The sequence below is a fragment of the Sesamum indicum genome, unplaced genomic scaffold (assembly GCF_000512975.1).
Source record: "Sesamum indicum cultivar Zhongzhi No. 13 unplaced genomic scaffold, S_indicum_v1.0 scaffold00109, whole genome shotgun sequence".
In the NCBI taxonomy this organism is placed as follows: Eukaryota; Viridiplantae; Streptophyta; class Magnoliopsida; order Lamiales; family Pedaliaceae; genus Sesamum; species Sesamum indicum.
The window spans coordinates 635871-652674 of record NW_011628044.1 but is presented as its reverse complement, the minus strand read 5'-3'; the positions used below and the strand labels follow the sequence as shown (position 1 = coordinate 652674).

Genomic DNA, 16804 nt, shown 5'->3' with positions numbered 1-16804 from the left:
TATGTGGGAAAAGATCTCATCAAACATTGTGTTAAAAATCTTTACATCAATTATTTCTTGAGTGGGTGTGTGTGTGTTGAAAGTTGATGTTAGGTGGTAATCGGGATCCAAGATGAGATGACGAGTTTTGTGAGAAAAAGAGAGAATAAAGTAGTTGTCTTGGATCAAGAAACCTATTGGGCATATGACTCTGCAACTTTCTACGTACTGCTGTCAACAACAAACACTCATCAGTACAATCCAATCCTACCAACCTTTAATATTTATTGGAAAAATACATTTTAAAAAATGGATGGGTGATCGATTAACTAGCTTGAGATTATAGTATTATAGTTTATGTAATATTTTTAATTGAAATATTTTTATAGAAAAAAATAAAAGTGTGTGTAATAATGAGGTGTTTGGGGTGGAAATTATTCGGGAGGATTAGGGAAAAGGAAAGTTGGGGGTTAGGTGGAAGGCAATAAGTGGGAAGAATGCAATTCATATATTTAACCACACTTTATTATGCTACTCTACTACCATTTTATTATGCTTCTTCTTTCAACCACACCTTTTTGGTGTGAAAAGAAAACCAAGTAAATGTCCAATTATATAGAAATATATCACTTCTACTTGCTTCCACTCTTAATTACTGGGCATCAACTTCCACTTCTTTTCATTTCCCAATCCTTAGTTTTCTCCAAAGTAAACTAAGAATGCATATCACTGTAATAATACCAATATCGATCGACAGCAAGAAATTAGAAACTCGTCAAGCAAAACCCATGATGCTAATGAGCCCCATCCTCAATTTATTTCAAACAAACAAAGTTTTACAAGGAAAATCAAATGTGTTGGGCCTCCTTACATTTATTCAAATATGTTAAGCATTTGGTGCCAAGCTTTATGTATAGTCTAGCCAAAAATGGGCCTTTATGAGACCAATACCATAGACATTGAAGATTACATAAATTAAAATATATACAAGGCCATTAAAGGCCTATTAAATTGTAAATAAATAAGGTAGGTAGTTGGGTCATCATATTTATAGCCCAAACCAATTCAACAACCTACTTATTTTAATTTGAGGGGACAACACTAATGACTTTTTTGAGGTTTCTAACTCCACTCCTCCTTATGCAATGGGAATAAAGTTGAGGTATGTCATGTGTCATATCTAATCCATTATTTTTTATGATATTAAAATTTCTTTTTTGCTTCACCTCAAAATTATTAATTACATGTAAACACAAACATAACTTATCCGCGACCAGTTGATGAAGATCATGAAATAAAGGCATAAGTTATATAATAACTCGCAAATGACACCAATGCTGACTGGTCAATCTTGTAGACATTCACAGATCATGGCTGGATTGGATATGCGAAAAGCCTCATATTATAAACTTCACTCGAAATCTATCAATCTCGGGGACTAGCCAAAACTTTGTAGCAGGAATCTTATGTGTGAAAGATTCGAATATAGAGGGAATTTATGCAGATAGCTTGTTTCTTGGTAATAGAAGAGAAAGTTGACATGTCATGAATGAAATCTGTTTGATGATGGTCCAGCTACCAGAAAACTACTGTTGAATGGACGCAATTTGAATTCTTGGATTGCAGTAAAATATCATGATAATAGTAGCTAGTGTTTTGAGTTTTTAGTAGACTATAGACCTCAAGTCATCATCAATCATGAGCTGGAGCTGTAGCTGTAGCTACACTCCTATTTCTTTGATTGCCTAATCATGCTTTGAAATTCTGCACTAAACACATACAATACCTTACATCACAAAACCAATTACAAATATTATAACCAAAAATTAAATTGGAACAACTTTGATTTATGCTCTCAAAAGGTACACTTGAAAAGCCCATTTGAGCTGTTTCTCCTTGTTGAAATTAGGGGTGGGAGAGAGGGGAAAAAGAGTACAACTACTACTGCAACGAGTACACACATCCTAAGCATAAACAGAGCCACACGATAAAGCCATCAAAAGAAACGCAGCTTGCTCTTCCTCTCCCAACTTTCTCCTCCTTGTAGTGTTTGATCTTGGTCTCTGCAACGCTACATCTCTACCAAATGCCCACAACTTCTTCTTGAATGAATCACCAATCTTCCCCGTACTATCCCCACTGCTGCTGCTACTACTGTTGCTGCTGCTGCTGTTGCTTTGATGATGGCTCGTGTTCTTCCCACTTGTTGATTTCTTTGTTTTCTTTTCTTCTTTAGCAACGCCCATCAGCGCCCGTCTCTTTTTCCGGCTCCGAATCCCACACGCGTTGCACAGTGACTGCAGGCAAAAATACAAAAAACCACATTGAATCAGATCACATGATATATAAAATCAAGAAACACACACTCAGCACATGCAACGACATCCCCACCTAACACCAAACGTTTGAATCCACCAAACCTTCCAACTCACCTTTTAATTTTTGCGACATAGATAAAAACAAGTACTCACAATTCGACTTTTTTATGGGCCCTAAACATGTGTGACCACACGTGCGTGTCACGTGAAGCATAAAAACTGTGATGTAATTAAGATACACCAACACCATGCATCTTACTGCGTTGAGAAAACAAACACAAGAACGACTAGATATAATAATGGTTGTGTATGTGTGTATATATGTATGTATGTACCTTGGGTCCAGCAGGACCACCTCTCCATAGGGGAGTTTTTGAGGTGCCACAATCAACACAAGTCTTGACGTTTGAGCCGTCAGATGAAACCCTATCCGGGGTTGGTGTTTGGCTACTCATTTCTTCACACTCTGAACCCTGTAAACCACCAACCAAAAATCGAAAACCATTAATTAAACTAAACCTGATCATCGCATCCTAATCAAGTTCAACTCCATGTTTAACTAGAACGTGAACCAAAAGAATTGAGAAAAGGAAAGGTGATGATTATCAATCATGATCACTTACTTTATCACTCAGATCCATCATTTGCGAGGCTCTATTCGAAGATCTGAGGCAATCCGAGACGGAATCCTTGGATCAATTAACAGGAAAAAGAACTTCCAGCCCAAGAAACAACTGATCAAACCAAAGCTACTAAGATCACACCTAAGAAGCGCGATGATTCAAGAAAAAGGAACTTTGCGATTGAACTCAGAACTAGCCAGATCACGAAATACCAGATAACACCAGGAAAAAGGAACTAAAATCCTAAACTACGATCAAGCAAGTGACTGCTAACTGAAAAGAGAGAGCTGCAGCAAAACTAAAATCCCTAGACTACCGCTTTCTATCAATCTCTCTCTATACGTACACATATAGCTACAGAGAGAGAAAGGTGGAGAAGGGTTTTAGTGAAAGGTCGGGAGTAAAGCAATTTGGCTAAGATTGAGATGAAGCAAAAACCGACACGCAGAAATTCTAGAGAGAGAACGTGCAATTGGGGGCGATTGCGAAAAATTTTTTGTTGGGGGGTTTATATATAAGTATATGAAAACCCTAAGGCGCGCGGGAGACGGAAAAGACGAAAAAGGGCTTCGGTTCCAAAACTTTTTTGTACCCCGCCAAATTGCTGGGTGGAAGGCGCCACGCCAGTTTCCCCGTTTTCAAGTGGGGGTGTTTTTCGGAATTTGAGGAATATGTTTTGGTGTTTGCCGCCATACCAAAAGTTTCTAGGGTTTCTTACATTCCATAGGCACCCACATAACTTTACTACGTGACCAAATTTAAATTTACTAATAAATTATTTTCCACGTCAAAAATATAGTTTTGTTGGCTTTTTCTACGGGCACTATTTTTTAGGAAAAATAAATTATATTAATAAGATTTGGTCCAATCAAATCAATCACAAAGTAAGTATAGTACACTTGTCACGTAATTAATTATTTTTTTTAATTGTACATCAATCACACAACATATATATTATTTGTCATACAATTAATTTAGGTATGAAATTCTGAAAAAATAGTTAAATATCACACACAAATTCATAAGGGAAATTGATTTATAAAGTAATGATCAAATTCATTTATACACATTCCACACTTTATTTTTAAATAATTATTACAAATCACATTAGTATCACTAGTGAGCAACTCGTACAATAGCATACAATCATATTTAAATTAATTTAATCATTTATTTATTTAATAGAAAGAATTTGATACGACTTCGTAATGTATTAAAAAAACTCAATGTTTAACTTACAACTTAAGAAATAATAAAAGAATTTGGTCTTAACTAGAGAAAAAAAAAATGCTATTTTGGTAAAAATTTCGTGTCCATATGTACGGTGTGGTGTGGTGTGGTTGATTGATTTAAGAAAATTGTAAAGTTGGAATTGGTGGGAAGATTTGTTACCGAAAAAGTGCAACTATTCCCACCTCATTAACAACACAAACACACGTGACTCATATAATATCTTACCTTGTAAAAGTGAGTAACAAGTTATTATTTTGCTATATTCTTCCTACCATTTCACAAAAAAAAATTGATATATTATTGATTTATAACTTTCATATATGTTGAATCGTGGATTGAACACCAACATTATGATACAGAAAATTTCAAATATTTAGAATATAATACGACACCAACATAAGAAGTAAAGAACGAAAAAAAAATATTAAAAAAATAGAGAAATAAATTGATAGGAAAAAAAAAAGTATTTTTACAATCTTCATAAATGGTAAGTCAAATTTAGTTTGTTTTTCTTTTTTTCTTAACCACCATATTTCTTAAATTTATTATATAAAAAAAAAGCATAGTCGCGTTATAGTGTTGAAAGTGGTGTCCCTTCTTTTTTTTAAAAAAATAAATGGACACAAAATATCATGTATAATAAGTGTTGGTGGTGTATCGGCGGTCGATACATGTTTGGTGTTGTATTGAGCTTATTGTCTAATTTGTTGAAGTGTCGATGCATTAAGTGAAAATATCAATTATAATATGCAATAATGAGTGTTACTATGATTTATAAGGAGAAATCTACGAAATTTCACAATACTCAAACAATGTTGTCTAATAAGATGTCCCAATAGCCACTGTGTTATTTGATGTCATTTGTGGAAATGAGGCTTATAATAGTAAATGTGTATTGTTATTTTATATTGAATGAAAAAGATGAAAAAGGAAACAAAAATGAATCTCCGGCGGTGGCACCAGAGCGGCGCGTGAGGTTGGCTCAATCTATGTCAGCCACCTGAAATAATTCTTGAACAAAGAATGATTTTCTTATAATTATTTGATTTTGATTTGGGGGTTGACTTCAAATTTTTACTGAGCGTTGCACTTTTACTGGAGACATTATTGCTCAGTAAAGGAAAAGTGATGAGTGATGAGCCCTACTTTTCACACTACACCTCCAAATTTGGCTACACAATAACTACCTATTTTTCCATTTTAATTCTGTCTTTCTGCTGTTTGTGGTAAAACCAACAAATTACCACTATCCTATCCCAAAAGAAGTAGCATTTGGTGTATCAAATATACATGTCTTTTTCTTTGAGAATTTAAAATTACTAGAGATACGACCAGCATAACAAATTTCATCGAACGTGGCTATTAGTGCTTAATTGAATGAAACATAATTTGAAAAGTTCAAGTTGGTATTCCAAATTATGTAGTTGTAGGAGTTGGAGCCGTTTTCATATTTTTGAAAATTTAAACCAAAGTATTTAATTAAAGTAGTTCATAAGTTGATTGAAAATGATCGGACATTAACCCAAGAACGTAATCCCCATAATGACCAATTGATGGTGAGTGGTCCATATCAATTTCAACTTTTTGGCATTTAATTAGATGTTGATTGTGTGTGTTTTTGCTGCTTGTCATGAAATCAAAGCTTCAATTTTAGCAACAGAAGGTAGACAAGTTGGTAATGAATCCATGCACGCACAAGACAAGAGGATTGCCAAATCTCCTGTGCTTTCTACTTACAAATTTGAACATATGTACCATGCATGCTTTGATAGTGTAATTTGTGAAGTAGCTGGGACAAACTACATGGGACTTGCTTAATTGCAAAGAAGGTATGTTTGTTTTGCAAAGATGAACTTTTAAAGAAAGTAAGCTCAATTAATCTTTTTTTATAAGATAAGCTTTTAAACTCTTTAATCTCAACGTCCACTGTACAAAAATACTATCATAATTTGCTAGTATTTTACTTTTATAATTTTAAAATAAATATTAAATATAATTACATCGAACCTCATGAGAGGACGATGCAATTAATGTATTATAATAAATAAGATAATATTATATCACAATTAAAAAAACAAATGATATGTTGGTCGGCACAACTTAAGACTTATACTAGCGACGTCCCATAAAATGATTAAAAACATTAATTATTAATCCCTGCAAATTGAAATAATATGATTAGTATGGGCAATTAATATATATATATATATTACTGTATATGGGATAAAAGAAAAAAAAATAAAAAAAAAAAGGGTGTAGGGTGAGGCAACACGTATATATATAGATAAATAAAAAGGAGAGGGACAAATATTTGCTAGATATTATGGTGACAGCAAATGAAAATGATGTGTCATGAAACCCTTTTGTTGGTTGCATACAACAGACAATAACAACATGCCCTCAGCCTCAGGACCACTAACAACTCCCTCCCCATGCAAACATTTCATTATGAATTTTCTATCACAATTTTAATGCTATATCAATGCCTCATTCATATGTATTATTTTTAAAAAATTTAAAAATATAATTAACTTAAGCTATATTTTAAAATAGGACAATATACTATACATACGTCGAGTGTAATACTAAGGGCTAATTACACTGCAATTTCTTAAGATTTAGTGTAATTTTACATAATTTTTTTGTGATTTGAGAAATTAAATTTAGTACTCCTGACGTTTGTTTCTGTCTGATAAATAGACCTATCCGTTAGTAAAAATTTATCAAATTTGCTGATATTAGCAAAAAATTGAATGAATTGATTTTTTACTAATTTATTGCAGGTCGGATAAATTTTTTTAACTAAATTACCCTTATATATCTACCTGGATTGATTTACAGTCAAACCAATTTTCTCTGACCAAAATATATATATAATGGTGAAGATATATTTCTTCATATACATTACCGTTTGGAGATGTGTAAAGATAGTTTTGGTTTAAAAAAAAAAAGAATGTTTTGAAAAATAAAGTATGTTTAAAGTAATAATAATAATAATTTGTGACCACCAACTGCCCAACATCATTTTAAAGGGCAAAAGGTGTTGTTCTGGGCAATGTTTGGTTTTGTTGGTGTGAAGAGTTGTTTTTTTGTTCCTAATTTTAATAAAACCAAACATAGTGAAACCCTGTCCAGTTGTTCTCCTCAATATGATATTTCATAAATGTATATAATATATGTTTCAATTATTACACACTTATAAATTAATTTCTACTCATATACTTTTGATGTATCAACTGATTAAAATACCAAAGGAGCAAAGAGTAATGGCAAACCAGTTCCAAGAAATAACATCAATATTGTCAATAGTGTGACAGCAAAACAGCTGCCCTATCCATAAACAAACTAGTCAAGCATACAAGTTGAAGCATATAATACAAACTAGAAAGAAAATTGAACAACAAAAGTAATCAAGAAACTACACCAATACATTAAAGAGATCATTTGACACGACGGTTGGTTGTTTGAAAAGCTGTTAGATGCACTAATACTACTAACCTTAGCAGTCAACAAGTAGCACTTGGAACTTGGATCAAACATTGTTGCACCAATCACATTCTAAGTTTCTTGTCATGATGCCCGAATCTCGAGAAGAAGTCTGCAAGAACTGCAAAGAATGAAGCCAGGCAACACATTATCCATGTGAGGAACCATATCAGCCAATCCTTGAAGTTCCACTTGGGGAGATGAGTTCTATCAGATTGCAGTAAAGCCCTGAAAACTGCTTCAGTTAAGGCAAATGCAGTAACTGGATCAGATTGTTCAGCCAGAATCCCCTGTTCTGTCAAACATGGGATATCATATGCACCACTAGTCTCAGGTATCCCCAAATATTCACATATTTTCAGTCTGCTGTTGATCCTCTCCTCAGCATTCAAGGTGTCTCCATGTGTTAGAATCAAGATTGGACTCTCATCTGTGATAAATGGAGCCGTAAATCAACTGATCATATTGCATTTGTAGAGTAATTCATAAGAGAAACTGGTAAAAGACTTACTGGAGCTTTTAACAGCTGAGAAATGGAAGAGGGCCCTCAATACCTCAATTGACATCAAATCACCACATTGAAAGGCCTTGTGAATCTGTGATAGGTCAGCCACAACCATCACACAGTTGACCTTTCTCTTAATGTATCTTGAATTAGTCAGCCCCACCGGTCCATCTAACCCCTTATCCTTCTCATTCACTGATCTGTAACATGGCTGATTATGTCGAACTCCATCGGACATCCACGTCGAGACCTCACCTAGTCCTTCCATCATATGGTTTTGGTCCAAACCCCTTGTGTCATACACACAGAATCCACTCCTAGGTGATCTCAGAACATTGTGTTCTTCAAGATACATTGTGGTGTGATTTGAAGGTTCACCTACTCACATTCAGTGGAAATGTTCATTTCAGTACTAGGGAAAGGTTGTCCCTTTAACAGTCATTTTCACATGTCAAGGCTGCATGTACTACATACATGATTACACATGAAAAAAAAAAAAAGTCTATTTCCTAGACATAATTGAGGATTCTAGGTAAATTTATAATATGTGCGATGCTGGGAGTGTTACTTTCATCTAAAATTAGATATAACCGAGGTGTTTGAGCAGCATATAAATCCCAAGGTTAGCTACCACACTATGAGGCAACTCTTAAAAGTAAAATCATGTAATTTAAGCCAAAACGAAGAATACCTCGCGAAAAAACACTTCATGTGTCAATAATGCGTAAATGTAAACCACATGAATATGGACGTACATGTCTGTGTGTGTGTGTGTGGAAATACCTGAGGTTTGAGCAAAAGGGATAAGGCCAGATCTCCCAAGAACACTGTACATGAGGTTGATGAGAGAGCTTTTGCCAGAAGCAGTGAGGCCTGTCAAGAGAATGGTGACAGCTGGTGGGATATCCATTTCTTCTTTCTTGATTCCACCAATCGGCAGCCAAAAGTCACCAGCTCTGTAGCACAAAAGCTTGTGCCTCAAATCGTCCAGTCCTTCACCAGCAATTAGAGCCAACCTCTCCATTTCCCTCAGGACTTTGAATCTTGGAGTTAGTTTTGAGAGGTCAGAAATCTCCAGTTTGAAATGCCCATTTTCATCAAACTCCTCAGCCGTCCTCCACCAGCAAAAAGGTGAGGTTGGCACCCCATTCTCTTCTTCATCACTCAGGAAAATATGATGGTTTCTCATCTGTCGATTTTTTCCAGTGGCTGTTTTTCTTGTGGGAGCTTTGTGGGCTGTGAGGGTTTTTATGGGGGCATCCATTAAGTGGCTCCACCTCAAGAATCGCCTGCTCATCTCAACATGTCACGTACTATAAACGTGTTGAGGGCCACAATTTTAACATGAAAACGTTAAATAATTATATTATCGTAATATAAATTTGATTGTTGATGTATATTGATAAAAAAATAATTTAACACATATGAGGTATATGGTAAGAACATACAACCCATCATACTGTATAACTGTCATCACTACTATAATACCAAAAATATTAGTTTTTTAACACAATTACTATTTATTGATTGTGACCAACACCTACCAAGAAACCCCCTCTTAAATCATGTTTTCACCTGGTAAGCTATTGTGTCGTGGATAAAGTTCCAATTTTATCCTTTCGTTAAAATCCTAACCACATCATTAGTGCCGTCTATGAAAAAAATTTGCCTCGACACTAAGAATGCAAATTAGGTCTCGGGCTCGTAACGTCCACGATTTGGACGTGATTCACGAAGCACAAGTGAGCAGGGTGGAACAAGACCCGTCTCGCGAACAACCACCCTAGGAGGTAACCCCCTAACTCATGAACAAGTCCCCCTCAATTGGGAGATCCCCTCCCATGTCGACAATCTCCGCTCGTAGCCCCCCACCTTGAGGCCGCTCCTCCTCCCACCTTAGCCGGTCCCTCCTTCCGCCGGGCATGCTATTGTCCGTCTACCATCTAACTCACAGCCATTTTCACAATCATCCTCCACTCCACATTTCAACCAAAGAAGAGGAAAAATACAAAGTAAGTGTACCAAATGAAAAATAAACAAAATTTAATTAAGGGAGAGAGTTACCTTTACTTGCCATGGTGGAGAAAGAAATGAGGTTGGGAGTTAGAAGTGCAAATGGAAGGAAGAGAGTAGGTGGGAGAACAATTAATAGCTCCCCACCCACCCATTTTCATTTATTAGACTTAGTACATTTTCTTGATTGATTACTCTCGAACAAAATATTACACCTAGTGCATATTTCATCCGAGAGTGGGGGGCTGCATGATATATATTGGTAAAGAATATTCACCTGCTTGAGTAAAAAATAATTAACATATATGAGGCACATGGTAAGCACATACAATCCAACACATCATATCACTTTCAATACTACTATAAATATCAAAAATATTATTTTTATACAACTACTATTCATTGATTGTGACCAAACACCTACCAGAAAACCCTCTCGTAAATTGCATTTTCACCAGTGAACTATTGTTTCGTGGATAAGTTCTCAATTTCATCCTTTCGTTAAAATCCCAACCACATCAATTATTGATATTAGTTTGAGATGTAAACAAAACTCATTCACGGGTGGGACTTGGGTATAAATATTTACGTGCAGTGTGAAGCAGGGATACCCAGCCATTTTGATGACTTGTTAATTTGTGTAGTTCCATGAATCATCATATTGATATTCCATAAAGATTTCACATAATAAATATTGGTGTAAACAATAAATGAGGTACGTATAAATAAATGAGGCTATTGCATGTATTCATAGAGCTAATTGTTTGTATTTGTATAAATAAATTTGGTGTGAGCTTGAGCCATCTCGCCTAAAAGTAATCTAGGGATCTAATCTCGAATCTCCGGGTAGTTTTGATATGACCCAACCCATGTAAAAAATGGACGATCCCTTTTCTGATTAAGGAAGGTTAAGCCCCGAGAAGGTTCATTCATAAACACAAGCATCGTACCAATCAACTACTTACTTCCAGACTCCAGTTGAGTTTTTGGATTAGCAATAAGGAAAGAATTATGTGATGTGAAGGTAGCTAGGATAGTGCCAAACATGTTAGGCTTTAGTAAAAAGGTGTACAAAGATGTCTGGTGTGAAAAGCATGTTTTGGACTTCCTCTTTTGATTTTTGAATCTGAGTTTGGTCATTTTAAATTTGAATATGACATGGTTGTACAAACTAACTTTCCAAAATTAAGCAATCATCTTCGAGGAATAAATTAATTATGGGGGAGGATAATCTTGGATGAAATAACGCTTTCAAAGCGATACATTTATATTTTCTACTTCCACTTTATCCTAATTAGTTCACCTTCTAAGTTCTACCCAAAAATGATCATAACTGATACATCATTATGGGTTTAATGTAATTTACTCCAATAATATTATAAATTAATAAATTACCCTCTATAATAAAAAAATAATTTATCCTCCTTTCTTTAAAAAATATTGGGATAAATTACTGCATTTTTTTTTAAAAAAAAACAGAGATAATTACTATTTTTTTTATGAAAAAATATTTTACTCTTTTCCCTTATCATTATTGACCAAACATGTAAACCAATCAACAATAATATTATTCTATTAACCTTCATGTAACGCCAATGGAATGCGATATAGTAGGGTCAGGAATGGCAGAACACAACTGGCACATTGGATTTGATATCATCTCTAGTAGATCCTATTCAGTTGTGCATCCATTTCCTTTTTCTTCTTCTCTCTCTTTCGAACAGAGAAGTAAGAAACTTATACTATCAATTAACGCAGATCGCATGATAACGTACAAACAATAGCAGGGTATGTAAAAATAAATTGAAAATGAATGCAGAATTGGAAGTAAGTTCGACAAAAGTGGTAGATTGTAAACCTTGGGATGTGGTAACTAGACTAGTAGCATATGGGTCTCAAATAACTGAACGTCTTCTATTTCAGACAATAGATTAGGCGAATAAGGTATAGACAGAGCATATGAAGCTTGGAAAAATTAAGTAATATCGACCGTCACCCCTGAAGAGGACTAGGAATACAATTTAAAGCACACATGACAAATAGAAGACACTGCATTGCATCTTAGTTGCAAAATCATTCCTGTAGGATTCCCCTGAATTCAACCTTACTGGGGAGAGGACAAAAACAAGACCTGACCAACCAGCCATCTTCGCCAATGCTGAACTCCTTACTCTGCTTATTGACCACCACAGCGTAGAATGACCCGACTAAGCATCTCCTTGACTTTGGACCCAACTCATCAAACTCATTGGCGTGCTGTGACCCAACCTGACTGACCCGACCCGACCTGACTGACCCAACCATCCCGACCTCCACCAAATCATTGGTATCTCCACCGACCAGAGAAACTGCTTCATCCACTGGACTGACAGACCCTACGATACAGATCAGCATTGTTAGCCCAAAAGAAGACTCCTGTATGATTGCTGATTTATGGCATACTTATAGATGGAGGGAGCCAAGAAGCAATGACCAGAAAACTAACCTTCAGCTAAAACTGAATCCACCAGGTGGAAGTTGAATGCCATTGCTTCCGAAGTTAAATCCAGGCTGAGTCCCATCACCCTCAGGTAATGTTTCGTCGTCCTCCTCCAGCCAATAAGTCTCCAGTATTTTCACTGCCTTCTCATAAATTTCATTGTTGTCATGACTCTGCAGGTTCTCAATCTTTTCTAATCCCCCAGCTTCATCTATTAATTGGGCAAAATAATTGACGTCTCCAGTATTACCCTTCTCTGCTTCCCCAACTTTCAGTATGTTTTCTAGCCCCTCTAAGCATACAGTAACAGTCCTCGGATCAGGGCAGACTAGAAGATCGCACAAAGGCTTTATACAATTCTGATTTACCAAGTACCTATATGAAAGCAAGTGGATAATTTAGATCACAAAGAAGCAGATCATTGACCCCAACATCTAAACCAAAAAAGTTACATGATTTGCTCATTGGTTCCTCCGGATGTTGCATTTGAAATAGCCCATGCAGCCTCTTTCTTGATATCAAATTCAGCAGTCAGAAGCAGATTGACCAAGGGCCCTATCAAGCCAGAGTCAACTACAGCCTGCCATTCCAAAGCATAGCCAATTAGTATCCCTGGGACAACAGTCAGATACAAGTCTGTATGACCTTAGCAGCAATAAATGAACTTTTTGAACTAGATAACAGGAGATGTGTAATGAACAGGACGATAAGAAATCCGGTAAATCACAATATAAAACTTCTGAACACCAAAAAAAACCTATTAATCGTTGATGTAAAGCATCAAGATGGAAACCGTAACTAGCAGGCATCACCAAATGAGACTTGGAACTACCAGTTGCAAAGTTTCATGTTTATACCTCTATTTGTTCTCTGTTTCCAGCAGTGATGTTGGAAATTGTCCAGCAGGCTTCTTTCTTGATGCTCTTTTTATGATGGTGAGTCAATAGGCTCAACAGGCAAGGAAGTGCACCATGATCGATGATATACTGAGAGACAAAGAACGCAATCAAAGAGTGTTCAATTATATTCTCTTTAGGTGCCATATCTCTTTAATTGTACTAGACACCAAACATTCAAGGCTACCATCAGCAAGCTAACAAGTAATGAACCAAGATTCAAAATAACAACATCAGCACCTGAACACAAAACAAAGTTCATACCTGGGTTTGAACGTCATCACCAGTCACAATATTTCCAACTGTACGAAGTGCAGGAATAAGAACAGAAGGAGAGGGATGACTGAAAAGACAAAATATGTAAATTCACTCCATATCCAGAAGTAAAGTAATCTATCAGATAATGACACAAAATGCCACTCACAGGAGAAGCTCAACAAGTCGTTGACAGACACCTGCCTCAATCACAGCTTGAATTTTGTCATTTGTACCATCAGAGAGGTATGAGAGAGCCCAGCATGCATCTGTGAGCACCTCTTCATCGTTGGAATAAATAAGACGTTGAAGGGCTGGGAGTGCTGGTCTTACCTAACAAACCAATTCAAAGGAAAAAAGACATCCTCCATCAGCAAAAAGGGAAGATACATATCTACTTAAAAGACCAAAAAGAAAAAAAAAGGCCAATACCTGCTCAAAGTGAGGCTGTGGCTTGCCTCTGCAGAAGTTTGACAGCGTCCAGGTGGCATTTCTCAGCATTGAAAGCTTTGCATTTTCATTCAACTGAGCAAGCAAAGGAACCAAGGCCCCATGGGCAAGGACAAGATCACGACATTTAGGAGAATCACCGGCAACATTTCCCAATGCCCACACAGCCTATTAACAAATAACAACTTTTGTTACCAAGAGAATTATCCATTCAGCAGTAAACTTGAGAGGCTTATACCGTAACGTTTTATGTAAGCGTAATACCTGCTCACGGACATCATCACTGGGTGAACCCAGAAGCTTTACAAATAATGGAACTGCTCCATGATCAATAACCACCCTAGTATGCTCCGACGTGCCAGAGGCAATGTTAGTCAGTGCCCAAGCAGCCTCAAACTGCAGGTCATAGGATGAGCAAAAACATAAACGCGCCAAACTTTAACTATTTTATAATAAGTCTTGAGACGGATTCAAACCTGGAGCTGGGGGAAATCCTCCCTCATAAGGAACTCGACAAATCGCGAAACAACACCTGATTGTATTACTTCTTCAATAGGAGGGCTTCTCTCTGTTAATTTATTTAGTCATCGTACAAGGAGAGAATCAGTAAATCATGAAATAGGTAAAGAAAGGAATAATTAAATGATGCAAGAAGTTTTACCAATTGAAAGTAATTTACGAAATTGAGTAGTTGCTTCGAGCTGCAAGTTACTATCACTCGACCAGACTCCATTAACTATAGAAGGAAGACTCTCCAACTGTAAAAGAATAAAAGAAACTATTATTCCATTAAATAAACACCATTTACTAGATATAAATAGCACCAGAAAAGCTACTACCCGATTCACAATAAACAACCAAGATGGAAAACTTACACTGGAACCTATATCTGAAGAAAAATGCCAAGACCTTATATATCAAACCCATTAATAAGCCATTGTATTTTGTTTCCACATTTTTCCGATGTATATGTTTATTATATATATAAAGACCTAAATTTATTTATTCTATCATCCTAAAAATGTATCACCTTCTTATGCATAAAGATGGGTAACTGCTCAGAACAGGATTCAGCTAAAATACATCCATAGTTGATACTACACCCATCCATACGGATGTACACATTAACAGACAAATATTACATCTAAGTTACCCGCAAGAAGATTATGTATAAATTACTCTTTCGATGAGAATTAGAACTCAGTGTCAACTAGGAATTAGCCTGTTTAATCAGTGTTCAAGCTCCAAACATCTGCCATCACACAGACCACTCAAGGCAAAACCCAAATTAAGTGAAAAACAGAAATCCAACTGAAATATGCCAATTTAATCCTGCCATAAACCCACTCGATAAAATTTATTATCTCCAATAAGTGCATATCTCGTGCAGCAACCAGTCACAGACTTAGAATTATTGCATACTATATCCTATGCAGATTGGAAACTAAGTCCAGAGGTAATTGGTATCATGCCCCAAAATTACCGCATCATATTCACTTCATAGTATCTATAGTAATTTTAAAAACACAACTTAATACCAAAAGGCCAACCTTCAGCGCAGAGCACAGACAGACTCGTCAAACAAAATTCAACATTAAACAAAAACTGAAAACCCACTCCCAAAATTCCAATCGACCACAGTCCGCACATATATTCCTCCGTCTTATCCACGGGGAAAACAGAAACAGGCAGAAGAAAAATTCAACCTTCTTCTCGAGCGCGGAGGACTGGAGTGACGCAGAAAATTGCTGCTGCTGGAGTCCTTCTCTTCGCTTTTTAAGCAAACTTTCCTCGCGCTTACTCTTTCGAATCTCCACCATATTGTCCTCTCTCCGTCGCCGCCCTTCATCGGCGTCGACCGCCACCTTGTAGCGGTTCCGTCGGACCTCCGACCTAGCGCCCGGCCTCAAAGACATCGTAACTACAGAAAACCTAACGAACACCACATCAATTGATCAACCAAAATTAAATTAGTGAATCAAACTGATGATTAAAGATTTAAGTACAAATACACACATCTATACACATACGTAATACATACGAATCAACACACACACGAACACGTACTAAAACGGGTACCTACCTGAGAAGGAGAGATATGAGAGAGTGAAATGAAAGAAGCAAGTGAGTGAAGGGTTTGAATTTGGAGAATTCCTTTCACTTTCAAACGCCGCATGTGAGAAAATTAGTGGGACCCGGCAACCTCTCCATTCGGTAGCCCAACTTTATCAATACTCCTGTAAAATTGTAGGTAGTCTACTTATTTCAATATGACCCTAAACTTCTATGTAATTACATGATAGCCCATCCTTTTTTCCCAACTTTCCCTATAATAAGTGGCCAGGTTAATGCTTATTCTCTTGTAATAATTCAAATAATACCTTTGCTTTTCTCACTTTTACTTTCTACATAAAATAAATCGTTATATCCTTTTTAATAATCAAATTATCTATGTTATATCTGTATACGTCGAATCAAGTAGAAAATATAATAAACTTTCAAATAAAAAATCCGGTCCGATAATTCCTAGCAAAAATTCTATATAATTCTATGCTTGTGATTTTCTT

The 16804-nt window shown here is 36.1% G+C and overlaps 3 protein-coding genes across 7 annotated transcripts; all 3 read right to left on the bottom strand.

The window, feature by feature from the left end:
* Nucleotides 1–1733: 1733 nt before the first annotated feature.
* On the bottom strand, nt 1734–3400 carry LOC105178917 (GATA transcription factor 15-like). The gene is made up of 3 exons (XM_011102508.2): nt 2921–3400; nt 2633–2770; nt 1734–2276 (listed from the first exon to the last, which is right to left on the bottom strand). The coding sequence occupies exons 1-3, from the start codon at nt 2939–2941 to the stop codon at nt 1944–1946; spliced, it is 492 nt and encodes a 163-aa protein (XP_011100810.1). The 5' UTR covers nt 2942–3400; the 3' UTR covers nt 1734–1943.
* A 4031-nt stretch (nt 3401–7431) lies between these two features.
* Nucleotides 7432–10257, bottom strand: LOC105178916. 3 transcript variants are annotated; one of them, XM_011102505.2, is made up of 4 exons: nt 10209–10257; nt 8928–9457; nt 8151–8522; nt 7432–8069 (listed from the first exon to the last, which is right to left on the bottom strand). In XM_011102505.2, the coding sequence occupies exons 2-4, from the start codon at nt 9439–9441 to the stop codon at nt 7705–7707; spliced, it is 1251 nt and encodes a 416-aa protein (XP_011100807.1). In that variant the 5' UTR covers nt 9442–9457; nt 10209–10257; the 3' UTR covers nt 7432–7704. The 3 variants fall into 3 exon arrangements, with proteins under 3 accessions (XP_011100807.1, XP_011100809.1, XP_011100805.1); XM_011102507.2 differs by having other exon boundaries at nt 8928–9433; nt 10209–10241; XM_011102503.2 differs by lacking the exon at nt 10209–10257 and having other exon boundaries at nt 8928–9600.
* A 1787-nt stretch (nt 10258–12044) lies between these two features.
* LOC105178915 (importin subunit alpha-2) lies at nt 12045–16437 on the bottom strand. Of its 3 annotated transcripts, none has more exons than XM_011102500.2 (12): nt 16321–16437; nt 15944–16169; nt 14899–14995; nt 14714–14805; nt 14502–14633; nt 14220–14405; nt 13957–14120; nt 13797–13875; nt 13494–13622; nt 13089–13216; nt 12643–13011; nt 12045–12532 (listed from the first exon to the last, which is right to left on the bottom strand). In XM_011102500.2, exons 2-11 carry the CDS (start codon nt 16151–16153, stop codon nt 12645–12647), a joined length of 1584 nt encoding a protein of 527 aa, XP_011100802.1. In that variant the 5' UTR covers nt 16154–16169; nt 16321–16437; the 3' UTR covers nt 12045–12532; nt 12643–12644. The 3 variants fall into 3 exon arrangements, with proteins under 3 accessions (XP_011100802.1, XP_020555123.1, XP_011100804.1); XM_020699464.1 differs by having other exon boundaries at nt 12045–12522; XM_011102502.2 differs by lacking the exon at nt 16321–16437 and adding an exon at nt 16268–16291.
* Between the last annotated feature and the right edge of the window lie 367 nt (nt 16438–16804).

Excerpts from the sequence above, each read along its gene's own strand:
- LOC105178917 (XM_011102508.2), bottom strand. The coding sequence starts at position 2,941 with ATGATGGATCTGAGTGATAAA. Across the intron at positions 2,771-2,920 it reads TGATGGATCTGAGTGATAAA|GGTTCAGAGTGTGAAGAAAT; the intron begins GTAAGTGATCAT and ends GGTGGTTTACAG. Across the intron at positions 2,277-2,632 it reads GTGGTCCTGCTGGACCCAAG|TCACTGTGCAACGCGTGTGG; the intron begins GTACATACATAC and ends TTTTGCCTGCAG.
- LOC105178916 (XM_011102505.2), bottom strand. The coding sequence starts at position 9,441 with ATGAGCAGGCGATTCTTGAGGTGGAGCCACTTAATGGATGCCCCCATA. Across the intron at positions 8,523-8,927 it reads CCCTTTTGCTCAAACCTCAG|GTGAACCTTCAAATCACACC; the intron begins GTATTTCCACAC and ends GAATGTGAGTAG. Across the intron at positions 8,070-8,150 it reads CTCAGCTGTTAAAAGCTCCA|ATGAGAGTCCAATCTTGATT; the intron begins GTAAGTCTTTTA and ends CATTTATCACAG.
- LOC105178915 (XM_011102500.2), bottom strand. The coding sequence starts at position 16,153 with ATGTCTTTGAGGCCGGGCGCTAGGTCGGAGGTCCGACGGAACCGCTAC. Across the intron at positions 14,121-14,219 it reads CACAGCCTCACTTTGAGCAG|GTAAGACCAGCACTCCCAGC; the intron begins GTATTGGCCTTT and ends TTGGTTTGTTAG. Across the intron at positions 13,876-13,956 it reads CGACTTGTTGAGCTTCTCCT|TCATCCCTCTCCTTCTGTTC; the intron begins GTGAGTGGCATT and ends TTGTCTTTTCAG.